The sequence below is a fragment of the Rhamphochromis sp. 'chilingali' genome (assembly GCF_963969265.1).
Source record: "Rhamphochromis sp. 'chilingali' genome assembly, chromosome: 3".
NCBI lineage: Eukaryota > Metazoa > Chordata > Actinopteri > Cichliformes > Cichlidae > Rhamphochromis > Rhamphochromis sp. 'chilingali'.
In genome coordinates this window covers 24138963-24166695 of record NC_137931.1, presented here as the reverse complement: position 1 = coordinate 24166695, position 27733 = coordinate 24138963, and the positions used below count along the sequence as shown (strand labels likewise).

At 42.3% G+C, this 27733-nt stretch overlaps 1 protein-coding gene across 4 annotated transcripts in view; it reads left to right on the top strand.

Moving 5' to 3' along the window:
• The window catches only part of LOC308394589 (receptor tyrosine-protein kinase erbB-4-like), a 388448-nt gene that overhangs the window by 222219 nt on the left and 138496 nt on the right, over nt 1–27733 (top strand). For all 4 annotated transcript variants that reach the window (XM_080878981.1, XM_080878979.1, XM_080878980.1 and 1 more), the window contains exon 3: nt 14324–14510. In XM_080878981.1, coding sequence (XP_080735107.1) covers nt 14324–14510 — 187 coding nt within the window. The remainder of the gene's footprint in view (nt 1–14323; nt 14511–27733) is intronic.

The following is a 27733-nucleotide window of genomic DNA, read 5'->3' as shown; positions in this document are numbered from 1 at the left end:
AACGGAAACTAAGGATTTTCAAAAAATAAAAACTAAACTAAACTAGCAAACAATTGGTAAAAACTAATTAAAACTGATATAAAATTAAAAATCTGAAGTCAAAACTAAATAAAAATAAAAACTAACGAAAATTGCAAAACTATTAAAACCCTGGTTGGAGACCATGGCAATGACCAAAATTATTAGTGCAATGAACTCGCAAACCTGTGGCCTTTGAAATGATTCCTTTGAAGATTGACCAATCCCAGTCCGTTGCTTCAAAGTTACTTCGGTTATCAAGATGGCAATGAAACATCAAAATGATGAAGTTGGTCTCCTGTCAGTGTACAGTGATGCACTATGTTGGACTGGTGCAGACCAGCTGTGTTCATGGTCACTGTTCAGTTATATTAGGGCTTATATTTAAGATCATAATCATGGTTTACTGAATTTTACCTTGTGTACCTGCATCATATTGTCTAGGGATTGAACCTCAACCAAAAACACTTATTATATGAATTATTTCTAATTCTTTTCCCCCATGATGTACTGCTACACTGAATCTTGCGGTTCCTCCACCTGCCAAATCACACTTTAATCCCTTGTAATGTGATGGTCTCTATCCAGTTTTTGATAGACACTCTTTTGTAACCATGCTAACCAAGCTAGCTAACACTAACTAATAACTCAGCACTCCACTCTCTTGTAACTTCGAAACCAAGAAAAATCATGTTTTTTATTAGGCCGTAGTACCAGGTACCTTTATAGTACCTATTCAGCCAAGTTCCAAGCTAACTGACTCAAGCTGAAAATGACTGGCTGCATCCCACTGATTGGCCAGGGAGGTGTAGTATTGCCTTGACGTCCTCCATCGTTGTGTCACATTCAAATGACATCACAGGACCTTTGGGCCGCCTTGCTCTAACAACTCCATTGCAATGGCGAAAGACTGAAACCTGAAGCCGAGTAGGTGCCTGTGGAAAAGAGGCATATGTGTTCACCCTGCCGACCTTAACAAAGTACCTGAGGGTACTATTAGCAAAACTTGAGATCTGTCTTGCAAGTCCTTTTGAAAGCTTTCCCGAACTCTACACAGATACCTGCGCTGAATAACTCATTTTCACAGTGACATTTCATGCAGCTGGATTTTTCATTTATTCCAAAGTCAATGGCTCTCCTCTCAAAGGCCTTGGTTTTTTTGGGTTTTTTTTTCACAGGATTCCTCAAAATCTTGAATGTCACACCCGAGTGCTCTCAGCATACTTAGCAGCCAAACAGTCACATGAGGTGAAGGAGTGCATACTTCTCTTACAGAGCTCATTGAAGCGAATTGGTAAACAGGTCCCTGCCCGCCCATTGACTTTGCCGCCGTGTGGAGGAGTCAGATTGTGGTGGCGCTCCAGTCGGTTCAAACTGTAGAGAGTCGGCAGTCTTGCTGCTGACATGCGCCGCTGCACTCTCCTTGACTCACTGGCAGAGTGCTCTATATGTATGGAAATGAGCCATAATCACCATAATATGTGTATTTTATAATGGTGTTATTATACTTTTTCCCTGCATGATGCCTTTTCTCCCCCCAGCGTTCCCCTTCTCCTTCTCCACTTTAGTGTACCTTCCCTTCTAAATCTCCCCCAGTGTCTTCTTCAGCCTTCCTCCTTCCTTCAAAGAGTCCTTCCTTCTTCTATCCCTCCTTATACCTCATTTACACGCTCACTCATCCAGATGACAGGAACAGGTGCACTATTAATTATGCTTTTAAACATGCTCCGCTTCCTTTCCCTTTATCATTACGCGCTTCCAAATGCTTCACCAGTCTGCACCCCCTAGACTAAACTTCTAAACTATTGTTCTTCCTAGGTTGTTGCACGTCTTCACTTTGGCTTCCTATGTCCTCTTCTTCTCTTGGTGCCAACGTTTTCATTACCACTCTCTAATATTTGCATATGTAAGGAGGGTGAGAGCAGCTCGTGCTGCTTTCAGGCCTGTTGGGTGAGGATTGTGACTTAATTGTTTCATTATCTCAAGATATCAGACTGTTTTCACATGATCATGTCTGACTATCTCATTATCTCAACACAGCAAATTGTGATTTTTGCCGTGCTCGTGTTTGTTATCCTGAGATAACAATTGAATTACATTATTATCTCAAGGTATCAGACATTGTTTTCTCATGAGCGTGACAAATATCTCATTATTTTGAGATAACAAATCTGTGGTTTTTCAGAGATCCAACTGCTTCACCCTGCTGATTTTGTCTAAGAGTCTATCCAAATCGGCTTAGCCTGATGAAAGGGACACTGTCAGAAGAAAAGACTGGAGTAGATTACATTAAAAAATAAATAAATAAATAGACCCGCAGTGAGACTAACGCTCCTCAGATAGAACTGTCAGTAACATCTACCAATGGATAAACAGTCTTGGATCAAAGCAAACCTTAACATAATGAGTTATTAAGGCAGGATCAGATGAGATCAATATTAGGTTTAAGGTCCAACGAAACCACATGAATAGCTTCATTGTCTCCTTGCTGTGAATAAATGGAGACAGTTCTTTTAATATTACTTCCTCACTGGGTCCTTTGAAAATGGACTCAAAGCTCTTCCAGAGGTATTCTAGTGGGTTCAAATTATCAACAGAAAGGGGCAGAAATAACAACACATGTTCTTTTGTCAGGATTAAGAAGCTGTGTGCGCAGTTCTAATTTTCTCAATTTAACCAAGAGGTTTTTGGAGCATTCCCAACCAATTCACCCCGAAGCCAGAGCGTGCACTGTTCAAGGAGACTACTTCTCAGACTCTACAGGCCTCATTTAGCATGTTAAATGTTAAACTTTATTCACAATTAGAAAAAGACTGAATAATAAATATGACTTTTTTTGGAAGGGTTGCCAGAAGAAAGCTTCTTCTCTCTACAAAGAACATGGCAGCACAGCTTAGGTTTGCAAAGTTGGATCTTAACAAACCACAAGACTTCTGGAGCAATGTTCTTTGGACAGATGAGACCAAAGTGGAGATGTTTCATATCAGCACAAACAACTCATATGAACTGCCAGCACAGTTGTGGAGGGGTGGGCCACAAAATGACTGAAAAAGAAAAGAATCAAGGTGTTACAGTGAGCCAGTCAAAGCCCAGACTTCAGCCTGACTAAAATACTGTGTTGGGATCTAGATAAGATAAGATAAGATAACTTTATTAATCCCTCGGGTGGGTTCCTCTGGGAAATTCAGTTTCCAAAAGCCCAGCACCGACAGAAGTTACAGAGTTAAGATCTTAAGAGATCTTTGAATAAACAAATGGCTGCAAACTTTATTGAACTAAAGCAACACTGTACAGAAGAGTGGACCAACACTATAAACACCAGTATTAGCTGAAATGCCCATGGTAATACATAGGTGTTTTCTAATCTTTATATAAAAGACTTCCCTGAGTTCAGCTGTCATGACGGGGCTGAAAACATTTTTACTCATGCTGTAAAGTTGGGCTTTCTAACATGGCAGTCTGTGGGGGATTGACTCACTCACTTTTCACGGGCAGCCTCGAGTGGACATTTGATGAACTGCAGTTTCTAGGACTCATTTTTCCACTGTGCCGCTTGGAAATCCGATTTGAAATGCAAAACATCTGTATCACCGCTTTTTCCATTATAATAGCCCACACATCATAATCTTATCCCACATAGAGCATTTGTAACCACTGTCGCCAATTAGTATTAATTAAGGATCATAATAACAATCAATCATGCAGTTTACTGTGGTGCTGTGGTATGATAAGCTTTATAACATGCTTCATAATTAATGAAAATGAAATGAATAAAAAGAGTACATAAAAGTAATGACTCATAATCACATTTATAAAAACACATTAGGTTCATATGTGAACCTTTTCAAAATCACCCTAAACAAACATAGTTTTATTATTCTAGTCCATTTCTCACTTTATTTTTGCATCTGCATTGTACTATATTATTCCTGAATACCGCTTAATGCCTGTGCGCATAAATGTATAGCCCCTGGTGTCTGTGAAGGCCACACCAGACTGTAGGATTTACATTATTTTTGTCATATGCAGCTATTCGTTGAACCCTTTATGAAGGCATCTGCAGTTCTGTTTTTACTCATTTACTCAGGCTTTTATCTCTAATGTCTCTTTATGCCCCATAACTGAAAGTTAAGAAACATGAAAATATAATATGGTATAAAGAAATATGAGATGGTTAATAAATAATAAATGATTAGCTTTCATATATTTGCTCAATATTGATCTTTTATCGAGGCACTTTTAATGGTCAGTGAGTGAGGCTTCTTACTCGACTTTGAGCCTTTTGATGGAGCACAGGGGAAGAGGAGATTAAGTTTTCCTTCTTCAACTATAATTCTAGATACATGCAATATGCTATGCAGTTGAAAAGTCCTGAACAACCCCTCATTTGATACTATTTTGCTTTGAGGGAGTCAGGCTTTCTTGATGTTTTTTAAAGTGCTCTTGAACAACAGTTCTCTGTGCTATCAATGGTTTCCTCTGGGCATGAGTCTGGTTCAAAAACACATGATTTGTTTACATTTCTTTAGTCATATCTATGAAAATGGCAAGCTAGATCAATAACACAGTTTGACTGACATGAAATAGTATTTTGCACAAGCAAGGTGACTCCCAAAGAGCTCTTTGCCTAAAGCCTTCCATATGTCAGTATTGTATTTTGCAGCGTGTCCTTAAAAGAAAAACAGAGTAAACTAGAGAGTGGAGAACAAAAGAAGCATCAGGCCTAAAAAACTATCTACAGCAGATGAACAGTATCTGAAAGTCATGTCCTTAAGAAAAGGGGGGAACAATCCAGCAAAGACCTGAAAAAGGAAATTTTCACTTGCTACACACGGGACAGACATGACTGGGGGAAAGAAAAGGGAGAAAGAAAGAGGGAAAGAAAAACAGCGGGGAAGAGGGACGGTGATAAGGGCAAAAAACAAACACCAACAAAACAAAAAGACAAAAAATACATATATCAATCACCTGGATCACCTGTTGAGAAAGAAAAAAGAGAAAACAAGCAAAAAAAGAGAGCAATATAATAAACAACATCATCGCGATGATCTATGTGAATATGACATCCATCCATCCATCCATTCGCTTCCGCTTATCCTTTTCAGGGTCCCGGGGGGCGCTGGAGCCTATCCCAGCTGTCATAGGGCGAGAGGCAGGGTACACCCTGGACAGGTCATATTCACACCCTGTGAATATGACAGTAAATACTAAATATTAAACATTATTGTGCAGCACGTAAGATCGACAGCACACAGTGTGCTTTGAGGTAGGAGCCAAAAAGGGTGTAGTTTGTGTCTGTGAGCACCCGTGTGTACACCTGTGAGCATGAGCGCACTTGTATTTAAAAGGTTCCTTCATGTAATGATCTGCTAGAGGGTGTGGGGGGGCCACAGCCCCGTCCTCCAGGGCATGAAGCAGGTATGGAGGAGATCCAGGCTCCAGACATCCAGAGGCCCTCAGAACACAAGAGACCAAGGAAGACCAACAGAGGGGCAGCCGCGCCACTGTCCCAGAAAGAGCTGAGGAGAGTCCCAGATGAGGGCTCACTCAGCAGCCGCGGAGCAGAAGCCGGGGGGAGTTGCAGTGACGCGCCCGTTAGCTCCGCCGGCAGCCAGCTGCGCCAGAGTGACCGAGCCCCAGGCCGAGAGGCCGGGGGCACCCCACCTCCGAAGGGGCCCGAGCGAGCCCCAGGCTCCAGGCCCCGACAAGCAGCCACCAGGAGTGAGCCGGTGCGTACCTGGACGCCCATCCCCAGACACAAAGAACCACCAATGCACCGATGTCTGAGGGCGTCTGCCACAGGCAGGGGGAGTGGTCGGGGAGATAGGCCTCCAAACCTTGGAGGGCCTGAGATGTCCCCAGAGAGGTGGCGTCTGATACCCGACCTGACATATAGACTCAAACAAACAGGCACACACAGATACAAACATCAATTCCCACCCTCATGCTCTCATATGCAATTACTCAGCACTCACCCAACGTGGAGACAGACATAAATAGACACTATGCACACAATCAAACCCCCCAAGCGTACTCTATACCCCAGGTCTAGGTACCCTTGCCTCTAGAGGGGGAAACTGCACCCAGACCCAGGTAGTGTTACCGTCTTCTCTGGGGTGGAGAAAAGCAGACTGCCCCGACTGATGCTGTACTTTTGAGAACTGCAGGGAAGATGGTACACGGAGAGAAGGTCAGGAAGGAAAACAGAGTGTTCCATAAAAAGGAAGGCGATGGCCAAGATTGGATAAGATGGTGTCATATTTCAGGAAATCTTAAATAGGCATTCAGCCAGTTTTTATTTTAACATATCAACATATCAAATAAGTGTTATTTCACAATATAGTCGCTATTATCATTATTTTTCCTTTATATGAAGTGGGGAAAAGGCAACTCAACTGGTGCCCTGCAACCAATCAAAACAGGCAACATGTTGACATCATGTCAGAAATTGCAATAAATCTGGGTGCAGAACAGAGCAGTGTGGGATCATGTTGACAGAGAACAGAACAAAAGGCAGAAACATCCAAAGAAGAGCTTTGAATGTCCTTCAAGAAGCCTGGAGAACTATTCCTGGAGACAACTTAAAGAAAGCTGCCTAAGAGAGTTCAGACTGTGCTGATTAATAAAGGTGGTCACACCAGAATATGTTAGAATTGTACAAACCTTAGTGTAGTTCCATGGATGTTTGCACATTTCAATAAATCATTGCTTCTCGTTCACATTTTCCTTGCAAAATAAAAAGAAACTATGGTGGCCCAAAAGTTTTGCCCATCACTGTTCAAAAAAAGTGTGTGTAGCTATTATTTTTTAAATTACCATATCTTAAATTCTTTTTCCTGTAAAATAAAAGTTGTGTAAAGTCTTGGGTTTAGCCCAAAGGCACATCATGGGAGGACTTGCACTGGAGAAATCTGTATGCATATCTATCAGCTGTGTTTGCAGCGTTTCTCGAGTAACTGCAAAGTAAGTTAGATGAATCCATTACTGAAGGCGCACAGGCTATTACCCTAAAAACATCATGCATTTTTGTTCAAATGGGCGAGCTCTGAATGCCATGTAGCTCATAGTCGCTTGATGGCATTCACCTTCTTACTAACTGTTGCTAAAATGTAAAATGATACAGTTGAGCGTGCGCGCCAGCCTGGAAGGTCTCGATTTCTCAAATGACAAAACCGTTTACTCATTTCCTACAAATACTCCTCCTTCCAAATCAGAGTTACTCTATTGCACCATCCGAACTGAATATCTGCATGTCTGTGCCTTACAAAAACATTCCCACATATCTGGAGGGCTTGCAGGTGCCTGAGCTCAGCAACTCCACCACACAGCCTCGGTTTCCAAGACAGCACGGGCACCTTCTATCATGATTATGTTGTGGGGAGTAAATAAAGCACTTTTTTGGCTTGTCTGCTTTGGACTGGGTGCCGTGTATCCTGAAGCTACAAAGTGCAATTTAGCAACATGTGAAATTCACATTTTAACCGGAGGTAGAGCAAAAGAAGAGAAGAAACAAGCCTGTCGGGAGCGCATGAGATTCTGTTTGACTGAGCGCTCCACACTAGGCCGCTAATTGCCTGCGATTGATGGCAGAAAGCGCTAGAGGAAACGTTAAACTTGCAATGCATCATGGGTAGTTGACCCATGTCGACTCGGTCTTGTCTGTGCCTCTCGGCGATGTTTCTTTTTCACGCGTAGGCGGGGGTTATTGGCATACGCGAGGCCCGTGCGTGCATTCAGATTTGTGTGTTTGCGTGCGGGGCAGAGAGGACGTTTTGCACAAAGCCTTTGTGGCGCTTAGAACTGGAAAAACACTCTGATCCATCAGACTTCAGGCACGAATCAAAAGATACCATCTAAAATAATGACCCGCGCTGTGCAAAGATTTTAGAGCCCTTCTTCTTTCCCCTTTTTTGACCTGCTTCAATGGCTCTTTCAGTGGCCGGCTCAAGTCATTGTAGGGGAGGATTAAGGTGTGTGTGTGTGTCAACGAGGGTTCATGCACCTTGCTGGTACAAATTAGCCCTCCCACTCACCTTGTTAAGTGTATTTTTTTTAATTTTTTTTTCAAGAAAATACAAGGAAGGGGGAAAAAAGGCATCAGTTTTGGTGCCCACTGTCCACCTTGTTAAATCGGAGCACACAACGCCTACAAGGCAGCGGTGGGCAGCTACTCCGAGTAGCATCCTCCAGCTTCTGTGTTTGCGTTTCTGAGACAGAGCACGGTTGATGCGGCAGGAGGGGAAATGCAGGTGCTTGCGTTTACTTCCCCCCGGACCTCCCTCCTTCCCTCCCTCCCTTCCTCCTCCTCCTCCTTCAGCACTGAGGAATGCAGATACATATTGATCGAGAAAGCGTTCAGGAAAAACAAAACCCAAAAAAAACTATTTATGGCAACAGAAGGAAATTAAATAGTGTCAAACAAAATTACAGAGAAAGAGCAAAGTAATCCTTTCATTTAATTGGGTACATTACAACAAAAAAAATCCTTTCTAAGTCTTGTTTTTTTTTTCCCTTTTCTTCCGCTCCTCTCTCCCTCTTCGTTTCCTTTGCTCCTGCTGGAAGGCTTTCCCTCGGTTGCCAAGCAACAGGGAAACAGTTTTTCTTTGGTTTTGCCAGTGGCTCCCGGAGGCTGGCAGGGAGAAGGGGGCACAGTGGAGGCACTGTGGAGTCTGCCAGCAGCCGAGTGCATGCCTACAGCTGGGTCGGGGTTGCGGAGCAGCCCGCGATGCCCCTGGCAGGCACCTGGAGGGTTAAGGCGGAGTTGACGGTAGAAGGGGCGAGCTCGCGTAGCACTCCGGCCCTCAGGCTTAAACATGAGGTCACGGAGGGGTCAAAGAAATGAAACGGCGTGGCTTCCAGCCGAGCGGGGCCACGTCAACCAAAGGCACTCGGAGAAGAAAGCCTTTCCTGAGCTCTTTGTCTTTAAAGGCTGAGTCACAAGTGGCACAGAGTTGCATAAAGTTGCACAACTTTCTAACAAACAGTTTGCAAAAAATATAGCAACACATATTTGAGAGAAAATGATTTCACTGAGGGGTTTTTGACAGGCAGTGGAGTAACTCACAATAGAAACTCTTTCTTCTAATAAGTATGCTAATCAAAGCCTACACTGAAATGGATTCTACTGCTCTTTTATTATGTTGTTCTGTCTCTTTTCAGGTGATTGACACATTGTAATCTTGCTAATAAGCACCTCCAGTGTCTGTTTCCTTCCTATTGTGTTAGTGTTATAATAGGCCAACCTGGCAGGTGCATAGCGTTTGCTTAGCACTCAATATAAAAAGAAGCTAATCTCAGTTACCTGCTATTATCGTGAAACGCAGCCACCCAGTGCGCTGCGTCCTAGCTGTCACTCTCTGCTAATGTCCCCCGGGGGTCAGCAGCCAATCAAACCTCACATTACTCATTTCCTCCCTCCCCTCCCAACCAATCATCCACATCATTATTGGCCTGTCTCTGGTCATTAGGATGTCTCAGTAGCTGCCCTGTCGCTGGATATTTCAAATGCCTTTAAATGAGAGTTTACTATTTAATGAAGATTTCTGCAGGACATGAAGGCAAACGAATGCCATGAATTCATTTCCAGGGCTGAACACAGAGGCTTTTCTGGTGAATTAAAATAAAGACAGTCAAAAATTCAAAGGGCTCACCTCGGCTACAAGTTGAAATAATTGCTGCTTTCAGTTCAAATGCAAGACTCAAATATAAACCAAATCAGAGAACGTGAAAGGCCTGTGCCTGTATTAAATCCTTAACTTATCTTAATCGAGGAGGTGCACAGCAACTCTCTCCAGAAGGCACATTTGTGTAGCGACATTGATGCCCCGTACACTAAAGAAACACATGTTGACATAACCAATTTCTATCATCTAATGCTCTTATTGGTATTCAGACATTTGGTGACTGCAGTCAGCAACCTAGGCAGTTTGTAAGATAGCTTTGGGCAAAACACAGCAAGCTAGCTGTCGTTAACACGACAGTCGCACTAGAGAGAACTTGGAGACCATGACGCAACCAAAATTATTGTAACCGTGCACAATTAACCTTTCATCTTGTTGCTTTTTAAATGGTTACTTTGAGGATGGGGATAAGAACTGCAGCCACTCGCTGTCAACTGCCGTCTTCAAAGAAACTTTTATGTGCAAAGTAGACGGTGATAGTCAGTCTGCTGTCAGTTCATAGTTGATTGGGGTCAAGCTGGCGATTACATGCGGCCTGTCTTTGATAATTGAGAAACGAATTGTGATAAACTGCAAATTTGTTACTGTCAGTTGGAAATCTCCTGTCATCTACATAAACAGAAACTCCTGCAAGAGACTGCTGCCTTTTGCCTTATGAAAGCTAAGATCAGTTCTAGCTCCACTATCACCCTGAACTAGATAAGCAGGAGAAGGTGAAGTAATGGATGAAAATTCAGAAATTCTTTTATAAATGGTGAAGTAGTTGTTGCATAACAGCAATTTAACAGCAAAGCTTGAAACCTTATTTTTAAACTGGCATGTAACCAGGGTTGAATTGTATTCTCTGTTCAGTACAGACTGTCTGACTGTGATTGGAAGCAGGTTTCTCCTATCCAGGTGACCTGTGCAATCCTGCTGCAAGTGTAGTCTGTCCTACCGCCCATCAGTCCGGGGTCTTTCTGTGTGGAGTTTGCATGTTCTCGCCGTGTTTGCGTGGGTTCTCTCAGGGTACTCCGGCTTCCTCCCACAGTTCAGAGACATGCAGTTAGTGGGGCTAGGTTAATTGGTAACTCTAAATTGCCCATAGGTGTGAATGGGAGTGCGAATGGTTGTCTGTGTCTTTGTGTTAGCCCAGACTGGTGACCTGTCCAGGGTGTACCCTGCCTCTTGCCCTAAGACAGCTGAGATAGGCTCCAGCCTCCTTCCCACCCTGAAAAAGGATAAGCGAAAGAGAATGGATGGGTGGATGTTTTTTGCAATTCTACTTTATACTTTACTCTAATTTCACTGTTCCATTACTGAAATCTGGCAGTTATTAGTTAAATATAGCTGACAAAGTAGAGACAGAATTGTTTGAAAGTAGATTAACACTGTTGCCTCAAAGCAAGATCTTGAGTTCAAAGGTCAGGGCCTTTTTGCGTGGAGTTTGAATGTTCTCTCTGGCTGCTGTGGCTTCCTTTCACAGCCCAAAGACATGCAATTAGTGTGTGTTAGGTTAATTAGTGATTCTAATTTGCCCATAGGTGTCAATGTGAGTGCAAATGGTTATCTGTCTCTCTGTGTAAGCTGTGCGACCCTGCACCTCGCCCTATCACACCTGGGATAGCCCCCCCCCCCCCATGACCCAGAATTAAATAAATGGAAGAAGATGGATGGATAATGGATAATAAAGTATTGCAGTGAGGTTGCAGGTCTAAGGCACTTCAGTGTTTGGTTCAGTTTTCATGCCTGGAAGCTGTGTCCAGACACAGTAAGGACGCCGAAGGGCATTCTCGCTTTGATTTCTATGCCATTAAAAGTCATTGTGCAGCCACAGGCTTTTAATACCCAAAAGCTACACCCATCTGTTTTAATCCTTACATGGACTTGTTTATAAGCTAACTTTAGCAAGTGCTGTTGACCAATGGTATTGAGGCAAGGGGCATCGGTACAAGTAAACTGGAATCTGTGGAAAATTGATCCCGTTTTTTAACTAAGGAGAACAAGAGGATAATACTCACAAAAAGACGTGCACACTCGCACTTTTAAGAAGTAGTGGGTTCCAATTAGCTTGTCAGTGGTGGTTGGTAAAATGTGTTAGTGCACCATTTAGCAGCTGTTGTGTCTACATTATGTTTGTGATTATCTTTCTTTCTCTCTGTCTGTGAGTATAAGGAAGCCTGCACTGCTGTTTGAGTCACTCACATAACTGATGCACTGCCACAGCGATAGATTTTTAGCATCAAGGGAATAAGCTGTCTCGTAGATACACACACACATGCGCATACACAGATAAAGCTGCATATCTGGTAATAATACTTGATATGAAGTGGCAATTTGGTGTCTGTCTGATTGATGTGGCTCCCAGTTTTCTCAGTTTTCTTCTTATGAGGACTTTTTCTGTTGATGTGTCAATAAAGTGCTAGTCTACTGTTGACATTTAACCCCAAGTTTTCAGTTATTTTTCTTAATTTGTTTAGTGATGACCCAGGGTTGAGGACAAACGCTTTTGTGGAGAATTCATAAAAAAGAAAAATACTCCAAAATTCAAAGAGCCTGCCTTGGCCCCATCCTTATGCCTAACTTGGCAGATGAATAAATTTCCCCCGACAAGTGAATAATGCAGTGGTAATCAGTGTGATTTTTTGTGACTTTTGAGAAGGTCAATTGATGCACAATGAGGCAGATGGTTGAGGTCTTCCATGCTCTTCAGCAAGGCACTCAGCATGCTGAAGCTCTCTATTTTCACATTTTATGAGTCCCTCTCGGGCAGATTATTTTTCTTTTTTTTGTAGTTTCTTCAACAGCATATACTGCTGAAGCCTGTGAAAATAAATCAAACCGATACCATTTATATTTGAATAAGAAGAATATAAAGAATATAAAGATATGATTGCTTATTGGGTCTATGAATGCGATGTGCGACTGCAGATTCCCAACCCTAAAAGAACAGTTGAGGAAATATAATCAGAGAAGTGCAATCAGTCTGCAACTAAGCTGACATTTTAATCATTGTGGTCTGTACATCAAAATTTTTTATGTGGTTGACATTTCAAAATGCAAATAACATGCTCTCTGCACAGAAAATGAGAGGAATGCAATACAGCTTTGACTATAGTCGACAGAGCTAGCAGGCGTTGGAAGAGAGGAATTGGAGGTAAAAATGTAAGTTTCCATTCACTTACAGAGGGCCAGAGGGCCCAGTGGCGCCAGTGTCCGGCAGCCGCGCCTCTGTCAGTGCGCCCCAGGGCAGCTGTGGCTACAATGTAGCTTGCCACCACCTTGGCCACCACCAGTGTGTGAATGTGTGTGTGAATGGGTGAATGACTGAATGTAGTGTAAAGCACTTTGGGGTCCTTAGGGACTAAGTAAAGCGCTATACAAATGCAGGCCATTTACATTTTAACAACCAGTCGTACAACAGTGGGGGTTTAAATCTGAAGTTATGGACTTGGGCGTCATTTATTTATTGGTATCCAATCAATTGTCACATTGGATGATTCTTCAAAACCAGTTGGATTACTCCCTAATTTGGTCTTGGCAACTATGCTCACTGGCTACTGTGTTAAGCTAAAGCAAACATCTAATCGGCCGATCACATAAAAGCAACTCAGTATGTTAAGGCATGTAGACGTGATCAAGATGACCTGTTGAAGGCCAAACTGACCATAACACTGAGGAAGAAATCTGATTAAGGTGTTTTCAACATGACATAGTTGTTGTTGTTGGTCTGAGTATTTCAGAAATACAAAAAAATAACTTGAATAAAAGAGACAAACTGTTTCTCTGTATCTACTGCCGATTCATTTTCTTCGTGGTAGTTTCCATAACATTCAACAAAATATGCAAAAGATGGGACTTTTTGGTATCTTGTAATGTTCAGGTTACAGGCTAATCTTCTTCTGACTGTGATTAAACAAATAAGTATGCATTAGGTAAATGCCAAACTTGCATGTCCTGCAGAATCAACTAGAATGTGGGACATTGTACCAAGATGTGGAACCTCGGACAAGGATTAAAAAGGATGTTCAGTCCCTCATACAGACACACATGCTGTCAGCCTAGTCAGAAGAGAATTCTCTGTCTACTTTGAGCTGATAGAGACCCAACAGTAACTGGAATAACCACTTATTACAACCAAGATGGGCTCCAGCAACAGAAGATCACAGTAGTTGCTGCTCTTGTCAGCTAGAAACAGGAGACTGAGACAGGCTCGCCTGCTCTGATGATTTGCAAATAATGCTGCAAAACTCAAATGGTGGGGTCAGAATTTGGCATAAACAACATTAAAGCATTAATCCATCCTGCCTGAACGGTTCAGGCTGGTGGTGGTGGTGTAATGGTGTGGGCGATACTTCTCACACCTGCCTACCTCAGTATTGCTGTTGACCAGGGCCATCTCTAAGATATCCAGCCTGGTACTAGCAAGGTTAAATTCAAACTGGAAGCTGGTCCTGAAAACTGAATAAATCAATTGTTAAATATCCTAGCTATGGTGAAAATATGGTTATACATCTATAACAACTGGTTAAAGTTAAGAATATTCGTGATTATGATTAACACAAAGGCTAATGTTGGCTAATTTGATTCGATTGTTCTTCCATTTTCAATCATTTAAAATTATAATTTTTTTCCTTCCCATACAGTCTATCAAAGAAGTGACCGGTTATGTGCTGGTGGCACTTAATCAGTTCGACTACCTGCCACTGGAGAACCTGCGGATCATCCGAGGCACCAAACTTTACGAGGGTCGGTATGCTCTGGCCATCTTCCTGAACTACAGACGGGACGGTCTGTACGGACTAAGGCAGCTGGGATTACGTAACCTCACAGGTCAGAGTTATGTCATGAGTGAAATGTATTTTGAACAATACGCTCAATAACCAGTATGTTCATGTGAAAACCTCTTCACGTTTCTCACTTATCTTATCTTAGAGGACAAATAAGGCAAAAGAATTCATAAATAAATAAATAACCCAACCAAAATAAATATATTTTCATCATTTTAGTTATGATAATTCACTCTTAAAAAAGTGAAATGCTTAGCAATTTAAACTCCCTCATAAAATAAATAGCATCTTTTTTGTGAATTATGCATATATTTCCCAGCGCCCTATAAAACATGTTGCCGTTTTCGGCACTACGAATGCTTTGGTTTGACTTGTTTTTAACACCCACATATACAGCTTTAATAGGGCCTTTTTAATTAAGTCACAAATCGGAGTTCGACTTTTGAAGTTACGTATCTGCCGTGCTGGCAAATTAATCTTCAGTGTTGCCATATAGAGAGATCAAATGTCTGTGAAAAGTCCTATTTTCCGGTCAATTACATTTTGTTTACACACTCCAAAATGGGCTTCTTTCATGTAGTAAGTTTTTGGAAGTGATTGTGCCATGTTTTATGCAACAGTTGCTCCCCTTTTTTTCACCCGCTTGTTTTTGTTATGTCAGCGTGGATAAGCTAAAGTGGATTGTATTTGGAAAGGGTAGCTTTTTGTCTGCGCTAAATATTTGTGCATAAGGTCCTTGAGTCGCGACCTCTGCATCAGCTAATCTTTGCCATTTTGATGTGACCCAGTGGTAGAGCGACCTTCCAACTGCACTCAGAATAACAGAAGCAAGGACTATGTTGTATTACAAGCTTTGAAATCGTGTTTTTCCTGCAACTGCTTCACTGTCTTACCGAATTACATCCCTGCCACTCAATTTTCTCATTATTTCTATTAGTCATGTGATGTTCACAGATTTAATGGCAGTGCGGCTGCTAAAAGGTTAGTTTTTCCCTGCATGTCGAGGAGTCAGATGTTACCTTTATCTGCCAGCTTGGCTCCAGCATTGCCATCCCTTCCAGAAAGAAACACAAGATGTCTCAGGAAGAACGCTGGCTGACGGACAACTGTCACATGTGATCTTAGGAGAAGCAGTAGAGTCTGGGGGGGGTCATGTGTTCTCTTTTACAGCATAATTTGACGCTGTACTTTTGGGAACTGCAGGGAAGATGGTACACAGAGAGAAGGTCAGGAAGGAAAACAGAGTGTTCCAAGAAATGAAGGCGATGGCCAAGACTGGATAAGATGGTGTCATATTTCAGGACGTCTTAAACAGCCATTCAGCCAGTTTTTATTTTAACATATCAAAATATCAAATAAGTGTTATTTCACAATATAGTCGCTATTATCAGTATTTTTCCTTTATATGAAGTGGGGGAAAGGCAACTCAACTGGTGCCCTGCAATCAATAAAAACAGGCAACTTGTGTCACATGTTGACATTATGTCAGAAATTGCAATGAATCTGGGTGCAGAACAGAGCAGTGTGGGATCATGTTGACAGAGAACAGAACAAAAAGCAGAAACATCCAAAGAAGAGCTTTGAATGTCCTTCAAGAAGCCTGGAGAACTATTCCTGAAGACGACTTAAAGAAGGCTGCCTAAGAGAGTTCAGACTGTGCTGAAGAATAAAGGTGGTCACACCAAATATTAAATATCATGGTTGTTAGAATTGTACAAACTCTGTTTTTGCCTTGTATACTGTAATTAAATGTTTCAATAAATGTCTCCAACTATTTCCCATTTTCCACACAAAACACAAAAAGGAGTGGCTCGAGACTTGTGCACACCCAAAAACGAGGTGTAAGGAAACTGTATCAAAAGAAAATGAAAAAGGGTGTCATTCATTTCGTTCTGCATGAAACATGAATCTCTATCTGGCAGAAGAAAGGCATTCCTGCTGTCAGAAAGGGCAATGAAGGTAAAAAGGCAGTGATGGGAACTGAAAGGAAACAACTCTGGACCTGGGATGGGCATTGTAAGCGCACACCCGGGGAGGCTGTCCTTTACCACATCAGAAAGATTGAGCAACTGAAGGAAAGAATATAAAATTGCTTGGAAATGAAAAATGTCAGTTAAGAACTGCCTGTGTTTGTCTAAGTCTCCTCATGCTCTGTATTATACAGTATCAGTCCATCTCGTTCATTTTATAGTTTAGTAAATGGGAAATGCCTGTTAACTGCTTGTAGACAAGACCGCAAAGGACGGATCACGAAGCCGTTTTGAGTCTGTAGACAGCTTCTGCTTTGTCTTTAATCTTGTTGGATTCTGGAAGAAATTTGTTGGATTCCTTTACTTCGGCAAAACAAGATGAAATTCTTGTTCTTCCAACACGGATGGAGCTAAATCTTCTCGAGTGTTATACCATGGCCAATGGGAAAAATCACATCCAACACGTATGTCCTCTAAAGCACAGCCAAAGGACAAAGACAAATGCATGAGGATCTGCCAGTGACTGACGATTGTTTTTCAAACCAAGGTATCAGAAGTAATTTGTTAGAATTGAATCAAATGAATTAATAATAGAAGATCATTGAGCATACGGTTTATTGTAGCACATTTAGGGTTTGGGGTTTCCTTTTTGTTTTCTTGCAGAGGAGAATGCCAAAACATACAAAAAGGGAAGGGTAACAAACTGGCCAAGCCACTGAGACGCTTCTGCTATATCCCACTTTATTGTATTTTGCCTGAGGTTTCTTCTCTGGCATCGATATGCCTACTTTATTCCTCTTTCCTGTGGGCATTGTAATTTATCCTGCATCTATCCTGCACTCTTGCTTCAGGCAATTTCTTTGTCCGACGTCTCACAGACGAAGCAAATTAAGCTTGGTGTAAAACAGAAGTCACGTGTGTTGAAGTATTTTTGTTACGTCTTTGAAAGAAGGTTCAGCAGGAGCAGTAAAATGTTAGAAGCCCATACATCACCGCTGGTGTTCAGGAGGTTGTTTGGCAGAAATTTATAGTTGGCTCTTATGCCGTTGACTTTGCAGTGGTGTTTATTTATTTATTTATTTATTTTTATGATTGATGACCAAACAGTGGTCCATATTGAACACCTGACAGATTTAGTTTAATATGCAGTGTTTTATGGAGTTGGAACGCTGTGATAAAGGACTCCTGAGAGAGGACACGCTGACATCCTAAGCCAGTAAACCGGTAGGACGCCTTCCATTTCGACCACCCCTACAAAGAGAGCGAGGCCTAAGAGCACCTTTATCCCTGAATGACTCATGATGGGCAACACATTGCTCTTTTCAGTTCCTGTGCTGCAAATAACATGGACTGAAAGGATCACACGCAAGGTGAACAGGAAATGTCATCTCATTGGCCAGCTTGTGTTTTGATTAAGTCCTCCCCCCCCACCTTTTTTTCTCTCACAAGAAACAGCTCAAGCAGGTCCACCTGTTCTCTAAGGTGTTTTGTTTCCCCTGAAGTGAAACGATTGCGTGATCAGTGTGCTTCATAAGAAGCCAGGAACGAGACAATGATGCAATTACTGTCCAGCATTTCTGCGTCGTTCCATGTTATCGAATGACGGTAAGTCCAGTAGTTTTTGTGCAACTATCGGGCTGTTGACGGTGGAAGAGAAAGTGTAGGGTCCTTTCCGAGTGCAAGAAGTTTCTCCCTGCATTATTTATGCCCACAATGCATAATGCACATCTCCAAATTTCTCTCTCCCCTTTTCTTTTTTTAACATTTTTCTCGAAGCGTTTGGAGATTGCGTCGAGCCGCAGAAGCAGAATTTACTTTGGGTTTCCTGCCTGTCTGCTTGGCACTCCTCCCGTGCCCCGTTTCAGCACATAATCAGGATGGGCGCTTCACAATGCTAGACTTTAGTCCATACCGCCTGATCCCAACACACCCCGGTGCCGCAATTAAGCCAGATGCATATAGATCAGTGCAGTTCCTCTTGATTCCCTCCACACCTCTCCCTGGGAAGAATGGGAAGTACAGTATCTCTCTCTCTCTCTGTTAAGCTGACAATTAGGCCAGCAGATTATTCTCCTTTCCTTAACGACGAGGAAGATAACATGCACATTTGCTTAGATTCATGTATGATGTAATGTACTCATTTGTAATTCATTTTCTATCCCACCACTGCGTCCGCCATATCTACAAGGGATGTATGCGTGGCCAAGGAAGAATATATTCAGCATTTCTCGCTGCACACAATACATTAAACAACAGCTTTTCGGCTACTTTATCCCTCTGTGGATTTAGTACACAGTAGGTGTCCGCAGAAAGCATGAAATTCAATTTGGCTGCGGAGTCAGTATGCATACAGTTGTGCAGTCTTCATGGCAGCGAGGATATAGAGTAATCTGTGTTAAAGTGACTCCTCTGATAGTGACTTGTTCAGCTTCACCCTGTGGTCCTCAAGCTCTTTCTGAGCCAGTATATAACACCCATAGGAAGCCACGAGAGCTGTGTGCATACATACACCACGGCTCGCTACACATAGCAGTGCTAATTACCCCATGCGGCGCAGCAGTGGGTATCGTAAGCACCCGAGCTGATGAAGTGCTGCGTGTGAAATGGTTTTCAGATCCAGTTTCCGCCTCTTTCTTTGCTTAACTTTTGCTTTGTTTTCGAGCTTATTCCCCCCCTCTATTCCTCCCCCCCTACCCTGTGAAATTGCCCATTTGGATGAGAGCCAAATGGCTCAGCATGCCCCAAAGAGAGCTCCGACTCCAACTTCCCATCTGGCAGCAATGCCCCCTTTGCCCGTGTGCAGAAAGCAAAGCACCAGTTTTTGCCATCCCCCTGTTCGTTTATTCTGACAACCTCTCTTCTTTTATCGCCCACTTTCATTCAGACTCACTGGGGGGAATAGTGACACTGCTATGTTTTCACAACCTGGCAGCATCCCAAGGATCCCCTAATTTAAAACTAATAATTTACTGCTGCTGTCTCGCTAATTGCAGCATTTTTGTGGGCATTTTGAATGCATTTAGGCCAAATTACCAACAGCAGTTACTGCTGAGATGAATTGATTAACAGACTTGATTATAATTAACCCCATATGCATCTTCATTTTTAGAGCATGACTATTGATTTACCAGGTCACGGGGATTCTAAGTTGTTTATCATTTTCACAGTCGCTCAGCTTGGCTAGATCAGCTGAGCAGATGGTGATTTTTCTTCGTGTTGGAGGAGATTTGTGAGCGAATGATCACCAGATCACTCCAGTATCAGTTGAATGCATCCTGATCCCCAAACGTCTGATGCTAATAAAGATATTCATTGGTATCCATTCTTTGACCCTCCAGTAGTGACAACAGTGGATACTGTGAGATATAGTTTCTCTCCTGGAGAACACAAAGATGTAAGAACCACGTTTTCCAGCCGTAAAGAAGTTTGCATCCCATGTACCTGCCGCTTATATTTTTTTTGTAAATCACTTTTTACTTTCACCCTCTGTTTATAAAAGTGGTTTCTTTTACTCTTTCTTCTCCTTGTCTTTTTGTTGTGTTCATGTTTCTGTCTTCCTGTTTGTCTGCTTAACTTCTGTCTTGTCTCGCTTTCAGTTGCTTCCTGTTTTATTTCATGCACTTTTTGTCCTTGCAGTTTACTTCCCCTTTTGATCCTTTTCCTCTCCTTATCATCTTGATTCAGTTCAGTTGCCACCAGCAACCACCAGTCACTTCTTCCTTGTGATTGGTTTTGTGACTACCAGACTGCCACAGTCACCCAACTTTTAGAAGTCCTTGTCTGTAAACACCAACTACTAGCCTAGTGTTAGTAAATCTTGAAAAAGTTTGACACTGACAAAGAACCTACACCTTCACAGTAAATGTTGTGACATATTGACTTTTAAGGTGAAAGTGAAGGTCTCCGTTTCCAGTCTGCGGAAACCTTTTCAAGTTTCATTGCTGCTCAGCAAGTAGTTGGTAGGTGTTTGCAGAATCTGCCCTGGTTGGGTACATAAAGTCAGTACTGCATAACCTCCAGGTACTCTTAGCAACTGCCAGAAACCTTCAGCCAGTCAAAGAAGAGTATGTTTGCCAGGAGATCACTGATGACAGCCACCTTCCTTCAACAACCAGTTACTAAATGGTTGTTGAAGATACCTCTCTCACCCAAAGTATCTACCAGTGGGTTGCCATCTAATTTCTAGGCTTTATCCCCGCTCATTGCAAAATAACACTTAAACACCGATGTGGTTAATGGTGATGCCACAGTGTCTATTAAAACATCTGTATGTAACGAACTGTTAACATAACCTGGTGCAGCACTTCACTGATGACAGTGAATACCTTGTGCATGATGGCAGCAATGATGCCAGGAACATAGGTTATGTGTACATCGCATTAATATAAAACCAGTAAGGTTTTGCATATTTAAAATGAATAAGAATCAGACATGCAAAAAAAGCCTCTGTGTAAGCTGCGCATTTCTCAGCTACTGAGAATGAGCAAACTTCCTCTTCTTAAGTTTTAGAAGTATAATAAAAGCTGGATTTGATCTATACAGTAAATCCCTGCAGTGGAGAGTACAAAGATCCTGCACATCAAAGCTATTACATCCTCTGTTTATTCTTTTTAAAAAGCATACACCTAAAAAGAGGAATCCTGTAGCTCATATTAAGACAACTGACTCTTGTTGCCTTTTATTCCTCCACGCTTGCCTCCATTTGTAACTTTTCCCACCTCTTCTTCATATCCCAAACTGGCAATTCAGAGAGATATGTTTGTAGACAATAAATGTTAGGCGCTCTTTTCCATTTTGCTTCCAGTTTCCAGCAGCATTCCTGTTTTCCCTGTTATGGAATAAAAAAATTAAATAAATATTGGGGTAAAAAAGCAACCATGATAATTGTGTTTGGAATTTGTATAGAAAAAAAAAACTTCCAAGGCCTCTTTATTTAACATAAAGCTTGTGGTGTGATCTCCAAAAAGTGGTGTAATTACTGAAAGATCAAATAGAGCAAAAGCGGCTAATGCTAATACCCACTCACACTCTGGACTGTTATGAGGAAGAGGGAGAGTAGAGGGATGGGGCCCATTAATAATGAATCCAGTGTCATCATTAAGGCGGCAAATGATTAAAACATATCTCCCAGCTTCAAACGCTGCTTTGGTACCCCAGAAAATGCTGCAGTCGTGGATCTGCAAAGCAAGAGAGCCCTTCAGTCTGCTTGTGAAATAAAGTTTTGCTTTTTTTTTTCTTTCATCTTTATCCCTCTTTTTGGAGTGTTGAAAGACCAAAGCACCAGCATTCCTTTTTGAAAACAAAAAACACTTCAGAATTATGTAATGTAATGCAACCCGTAAATCCACACGTTTCTTACATATGAACTTTCATGCAAAGTCAGTTTGGAAATCATTTTGCAGCACATTCCTGAGGGCTCTTACTTGTGCTGTCACTTGGAGAAAAGGCAGCCGGGCCAAAAGAACCTCAGTCAAACCTGCTGTCATCCTGCTGTGTGTCTGCACACAACAGGACGACACGTCTGGCTTTAATTTTTTCTTCTTTTCACATCTTATTTCCCATACTTTTTTCTCTTTTTGCACACAGAAGTCGCTGGGACTGTGCTCAGTTTTATTAGTGTAGTTTTTTCCCCTTTCTTTTCCAAGTTCTTTGACAGGAATACCCAAGAGGCTTCAGGGTTGTCTCCATTATTGGCTGTGGCATGTCTGGAAGGAGGGCAAAATGATCTCTAATGGAGTGGTAATAGTACCCCAGGGCAGTAAGCCTGCTTCCCAGTGCCAGTTCTTTGATGTTTGGGTTCACTTCCACTGGCTGACACATTGTACTTTATAGGTCAGTGTTAGCTGACCGTGGCTAACTGAGTTACCTGCACACCTGAAAGAACTCCCAGAGAGCAACAATGGCTTTACACCATAATACCATATAAAGCCAAAGAAAAGCCTGTTTGAACCCTCCCCGACACTAGTGTATGCAAAATTTTCTAAATCCCTCTTCTAAGGGAGTCTGCAGCAGTCGATCTATTAGTCATAAGTCAACAGGCCTGATAGCAACTCTGGCAATGATGGCATTGATCTGTCAAGATCACCCAGCATAAACAGACTGACTCATCACTCCCTGCTAGCATGCACCAAGCTCAGCACATCAGAGACTGGGAAGTTACTTACCCAAGAGGCTTCCAAATCTACAAGTGGGTTTATATGAAGTATTAAAGACTGCAGTCACAGTAGAGTTTTTAATGTGATCTACAGCTAATTAGAAATAAGGAGCTTTATGTGTCACCATACTGGTTGTCAAATACTGCCTTTTAGAGTGCTAACAGTCTTTTTTTTAATAGCAGCAAAGTTCAAATTCAGAGGCAAGAGAGGTTGCAGCGGTTTAGGTCCCAATCAACAGTCCCACAGAGTGCATGGTCCAGTCACTCAGGCATAGCGACCAATTAATGACACCCTAGTAACCTGGTTAAATAAAAAGGTGTATTCCATGACTGGTTGGTAAGCGATTGCTAGAGGGTGGCTACTGACATAACCACTTTCTGGAGGAAAAATTGGTTGCAGAGACGTATACAGTGCCACACTGATTGCTTTGGTTGCTATCATATTGCTGCATTCACCCACGGTTTGCATGAAAGATGCCAAACGTTAGTGATAAGTGTTGGTTGCAGTGGCGATGCACTACTTATACATTGAAGATGATGATTTCCTGTTTCCAGTGTGTGTCACACTTTTTCAGGTTTCACTGCAGGTCAGCAACTAGTTGGTGAATGTGTGTAGACATGTCTTCCATGCAAACTATGGGCAACCATTACAATCTGCTAGGAACCAGCAACTGCAAGGTGGTTTTCGCTGCAGCATCATCCTCTTTGCAACCAGTTTCACCTTGTAACTCTAGCAACCACTCGACATCCAGCTGGTGAATAATTTTTTTTCTGACTCACTTTTACTCACTAGACTCTTGAATAATCAGGGCCAATCTTATCTTAGAAACCTCATGATACCGTGTCACCCTAACAGATCACTTTGCTTTTTGATAAAGTTTATACAGGGAGTGCAGAATTATTAGGCAAATGAGTATTTTGTCCACATCATCCTCTTCATGCATGTTGTCTTACTCCAAGCTGTATAGGCTCGAAAGCCTACTACCAATTAAGCATATTAGGTGATGTGCATCTCTGTAATGAGAAGGGGTGTGGTCTAATGACATCAACACCCTATATCAGGTGTGCATAATTATTAGGCAACGTCCTTTCCTTTGGCAAAATGGGTCAAAAGAAGGACTTGACAGGCTCAGAAAAGTCAAAAATAGTGAGATATCTTGCAGAGGGATGCAGCAGTCTCAAAATTGCAAAGGTTCTGAAGCGTGATCATCGAACAATCAAGCGTTTCATTCAAAATAGTCAACAGGGTCGCAAGGAGCGTGTGGAAAAACCAAGGCGCAAAATAACTGCTCATGAACTGAGAAAAGTCAAGCGTGCAGCTGCCAAGATGCCACTTGCCACCAGTTTGACCATATTTCAGAGCTGCAACATCACTGGAGTGCCCAAAAGCACAAGGTGTGCAATACTCAGAGACATGGCCAAGGTAAGAAAGGCTGAAAGACGAGCACCACTGAACAAGACACACAAGCTGAAACGTCAAGACTGGGCCAAGAAATATCTCAAGACTGGTTTTTCTAAGGTTTTATGGACTGATGACATGAGAGTGAGTCTTGATGGGCCAGATGGATGGGCCCGTGGCTGGATTGGTAAAGGGCAGAGAGCTCCAGTCCGACTCAGACGCCAGCAAGGTGGAGGTGGAGTACTGGTTTGGGCTGGTATCATCAAAGATGAGCTTGTGGGGCCTTTTCGGGTTGAGGATGGAGTCAAGCTCAACTCCCAGTCCTACTGCCAGTTTCTGGAAGACACCTTCTTCAAGCAGTGGTACAGGAAGAAGTCTGCATCCTTCAAGAAAAACATGATTTTCATGCAGGACAATGCTCCATCACACGCGTCCAAGTAATCCACAGCGTGGCTGGCAAGAAAGGGTATAAAAGAAGAAAAACTAATGACATGGCCTCCTTGTTCACCTGATCTGAACCCCATTGAGAACCTGTGGTCCATCATCAAATGTGAGATTTACAAGGAGCGAAAACAGTACACCTCTCTGAACAGTGTCTGGGAGGCTGTGGTTGCTGCTGCACGCAATGTTGATGGTGAACAGATCAAAACACTGACAGAATCCATGGATGGCAGGCTTTTGAGTGTCCTTGCAAAGAAAGGTGGCTATATTGGTCGCTGATTTGTTTTTGTTTTGTTTTTGAATGTCAGAAATGTATATTGGTGAATGTGGAGATGTTATATTGGTTTCACTGGTAAAAATAAATAATTAAAATGGGTATATATTTGTTTTTTGTTAAGTTGCCTAATAATTATGCACAGTAATAGTCACCTGCACACACAGATATCCCCCTAAAATAGCTAAAACTAAAAACAAACTAAAAACTACTTCCAAAAACATTCAGCTTTGATATTAATGAGTTTTTTGGGTTCATTGAGAACATGATTGTTGTTCAATAATAAAATTATTCCTCAAAAATACAACTTTCCTAATAATTCTGCACTCCCTGTAGTTATGGCTGGATCCGGTGACCCTAAATCCTCCTTTAGTTTTGGTACAATAGGTCTAGGCTGCTGGGAGTGATGATGCACTGAGTGCTTATTCTTCAATTATATTTGGCATGCAGACTGGAGCCAGGGATCGAAACAGCAACTTTTCAACCAGTAGATTACCTGCTCTACCTGCTGAGCTACAGCTGTCCCATATGGAGGCTGCCTGATTGCTGGGGATTCCTCTGTATTATTGTAGTGTCTTCACCTTCCAATATAAAGCACCCTGAGGCAGCTGTTGATGCGATTTGGCGCTATAAAAATAAATTTGAATAGAAATGAATTGAATAACATTGTTAAGCATTTAACAGGACTGTTTGATAAATGACTTCTGAAACATTTTTCTAATGAATTCAAAAGTTAATAAATGCACTGTGGTTATAAAACTAAGAATTAAAGGCAATAATGCAAAAAAGCAGTCATTTTCACAAAGTCAGACGGTGAGTAAATTGTCCCCTGCTTTCTCCTTTGTCGGAACATCGATACTTTTCGTGCTTAAACTCAAACAACTGCTATTCAGAGTGAAACTGCTGTGTGGCGAGCCCGTATGAGTCAGCGTTTCCACCCGGCACTTCTTGGAAATCCAGTCTAATCAAACTAAATAACCGTGACTTCATCAAACTTGCTCATTAGAGCTGAATAAATTTTTCGGGAGATTAGAATTGCTTGTGACCAGAGTCTTGTGTTCCCATTCTAAATGATCTGAAGCACAAGATGTAAGCATCGTTTCATTCCTTAACAGAGAGAGAGAAACCTCAGTGTGCTCGCTGATGTGATACAGGACATTACTTGACATTGCTGCTGTGTCAGGATGATGTTTTGTCCATCGGATGGGTATGTGAGGTTTTTTTTAACCACTCTTAAAGACAAAACGAGGCTGTATCCGGTCGCTGTCTGAGAGCAATTATATTCAAAGCGGCTGATTGTTTGTCTCGCCCACGAGCCTCGCGCCACCCTTTTGACATTGCTACATATTTGCATGCTTTGGGCTCTTGGAGTGGTGAAGGTGTGTTGTGCAGCTTCCTCTCTTCATTCTCTCCCAGGCGTCCGTAACCCGTTTGACTTTGTGCTTTAATGACATTTTTGGGTCCACTATTTTTTAAGTCTTCCCCCCTTGAGATTCCCCAATAGAATGAATCCATTAGAGTGTTGAGCAGACCAGTGAAGGACTGCGTTTGCATCTGCTGAAGAGGCCACGTAATCCAAAGCTAGAATCCAGCAGAGGGGGGAAAAGGAAGTGTCCTGCCGGACTGGCTCACAGTACCTGACGCTAAATATACAGTAGAACCAGATGGAGGTAATTTACTGGTCATAGTTGATTTGCTAATGCCTGTCTGTGTGTGTGTGTGTGTGTGTGTGTCGGTGTGTCCTAAATTACCCAAGTGGAGGGATGAGTGCTGCAGCTCTGTGCCAGAAAATGACAAATTGCCCATTTAGCCCATTGTAACTGTCAGTTCCAATGCAGAGGGTTAGTTCTGTTTTTAACACTTCTTAAGCATTCTGTGTCATGAAAATATGTAATGAGTCTAATCTGAATTACAAAACGCACGTCAGGGCTGACAGAGTGCATGCATGCTCGTGCACATTTTTCTGCACCTCTGAGGAGAACTTTTCTTTTTTCTCTTCTGTTTTTTTCTGGCACCCTGACTCCAGAGTGGACATTTAATAATAGCCCACATTTCAAGTTATGAGCTCGGCCGCGCAGGCAGTTTTACTGTCTTCACAGCTCCCCTATGGTCCATTCGTAGCGCCCTCTAAATTTAAGTTTGATGTTCTTATCTTGGACAATTGTACCAAAACACCATTTCCAGCACAATAATAGAGCAGAAAGTGGACTGACTGTTGGGCTTAATCCGCTGTAAAACGGCCTATCACTGGTGTTGGAGGGGTGGACACAGCAACACGGCCTGCAGTTCTGAGCTTGTTTGTACTGTGAAGCTGGCAATTTCTTTGATGAGTGAGTTCCTTGACCTCGAGGTCAGTATATATAGAAGTAAATCACTTTTTTTTTTTTTTCAAATTTCTCATTTTTTAAAGTTTATTTTCACTTTAAAAAAAACAAATCAAACACCCTCACCCAACACACACGCACGCACATCATCGGCGTTGGCTATTGACGACCGTTCGTTACCCTTATTAGTATTCAGCGGCTCTCTCATGGTGTTTGGCTGACTCTTTTGTTTGTCCGCGCTGATTGGAGGGGCCTCTGGTTAATTTAGATGCAGGGAAGCCGGTGACAGAAGAGGGCTTATTAGGGTGAGCCCATCCGGCCTTAAGTGCAGAGTCTCCAGTTCCATTTTCATTTGCCTCCATTATTGAATTTGCTGGCTTCTCATTCACCCTGATTGCATTTTGTGTCACCTCTAAAAAAAAAAAGGGGGGAAAGAAGAAGGTAGAGCTACTGTGAAACTCCGAAGGGACGCTCACACTGAGATGGTTCTGAAACCAGTTTGAGAAACGTCTCTGAAACTTTTCTTAATCTCGATGGCTGTGGAACCTGTGTGCCTGTGGGTGTCAGAGAAAAGGATGAATTTAGGAAAAAAGGGGGAATGTTTATGTCTCTGTGTGTGTTTATAACGTAGAGAGGGAGCGTGACAGATGGGTGGAGCAAGAGTGGGCGGAGGAAAAGAAGGAGAGTGATGGCAGGGATTCATT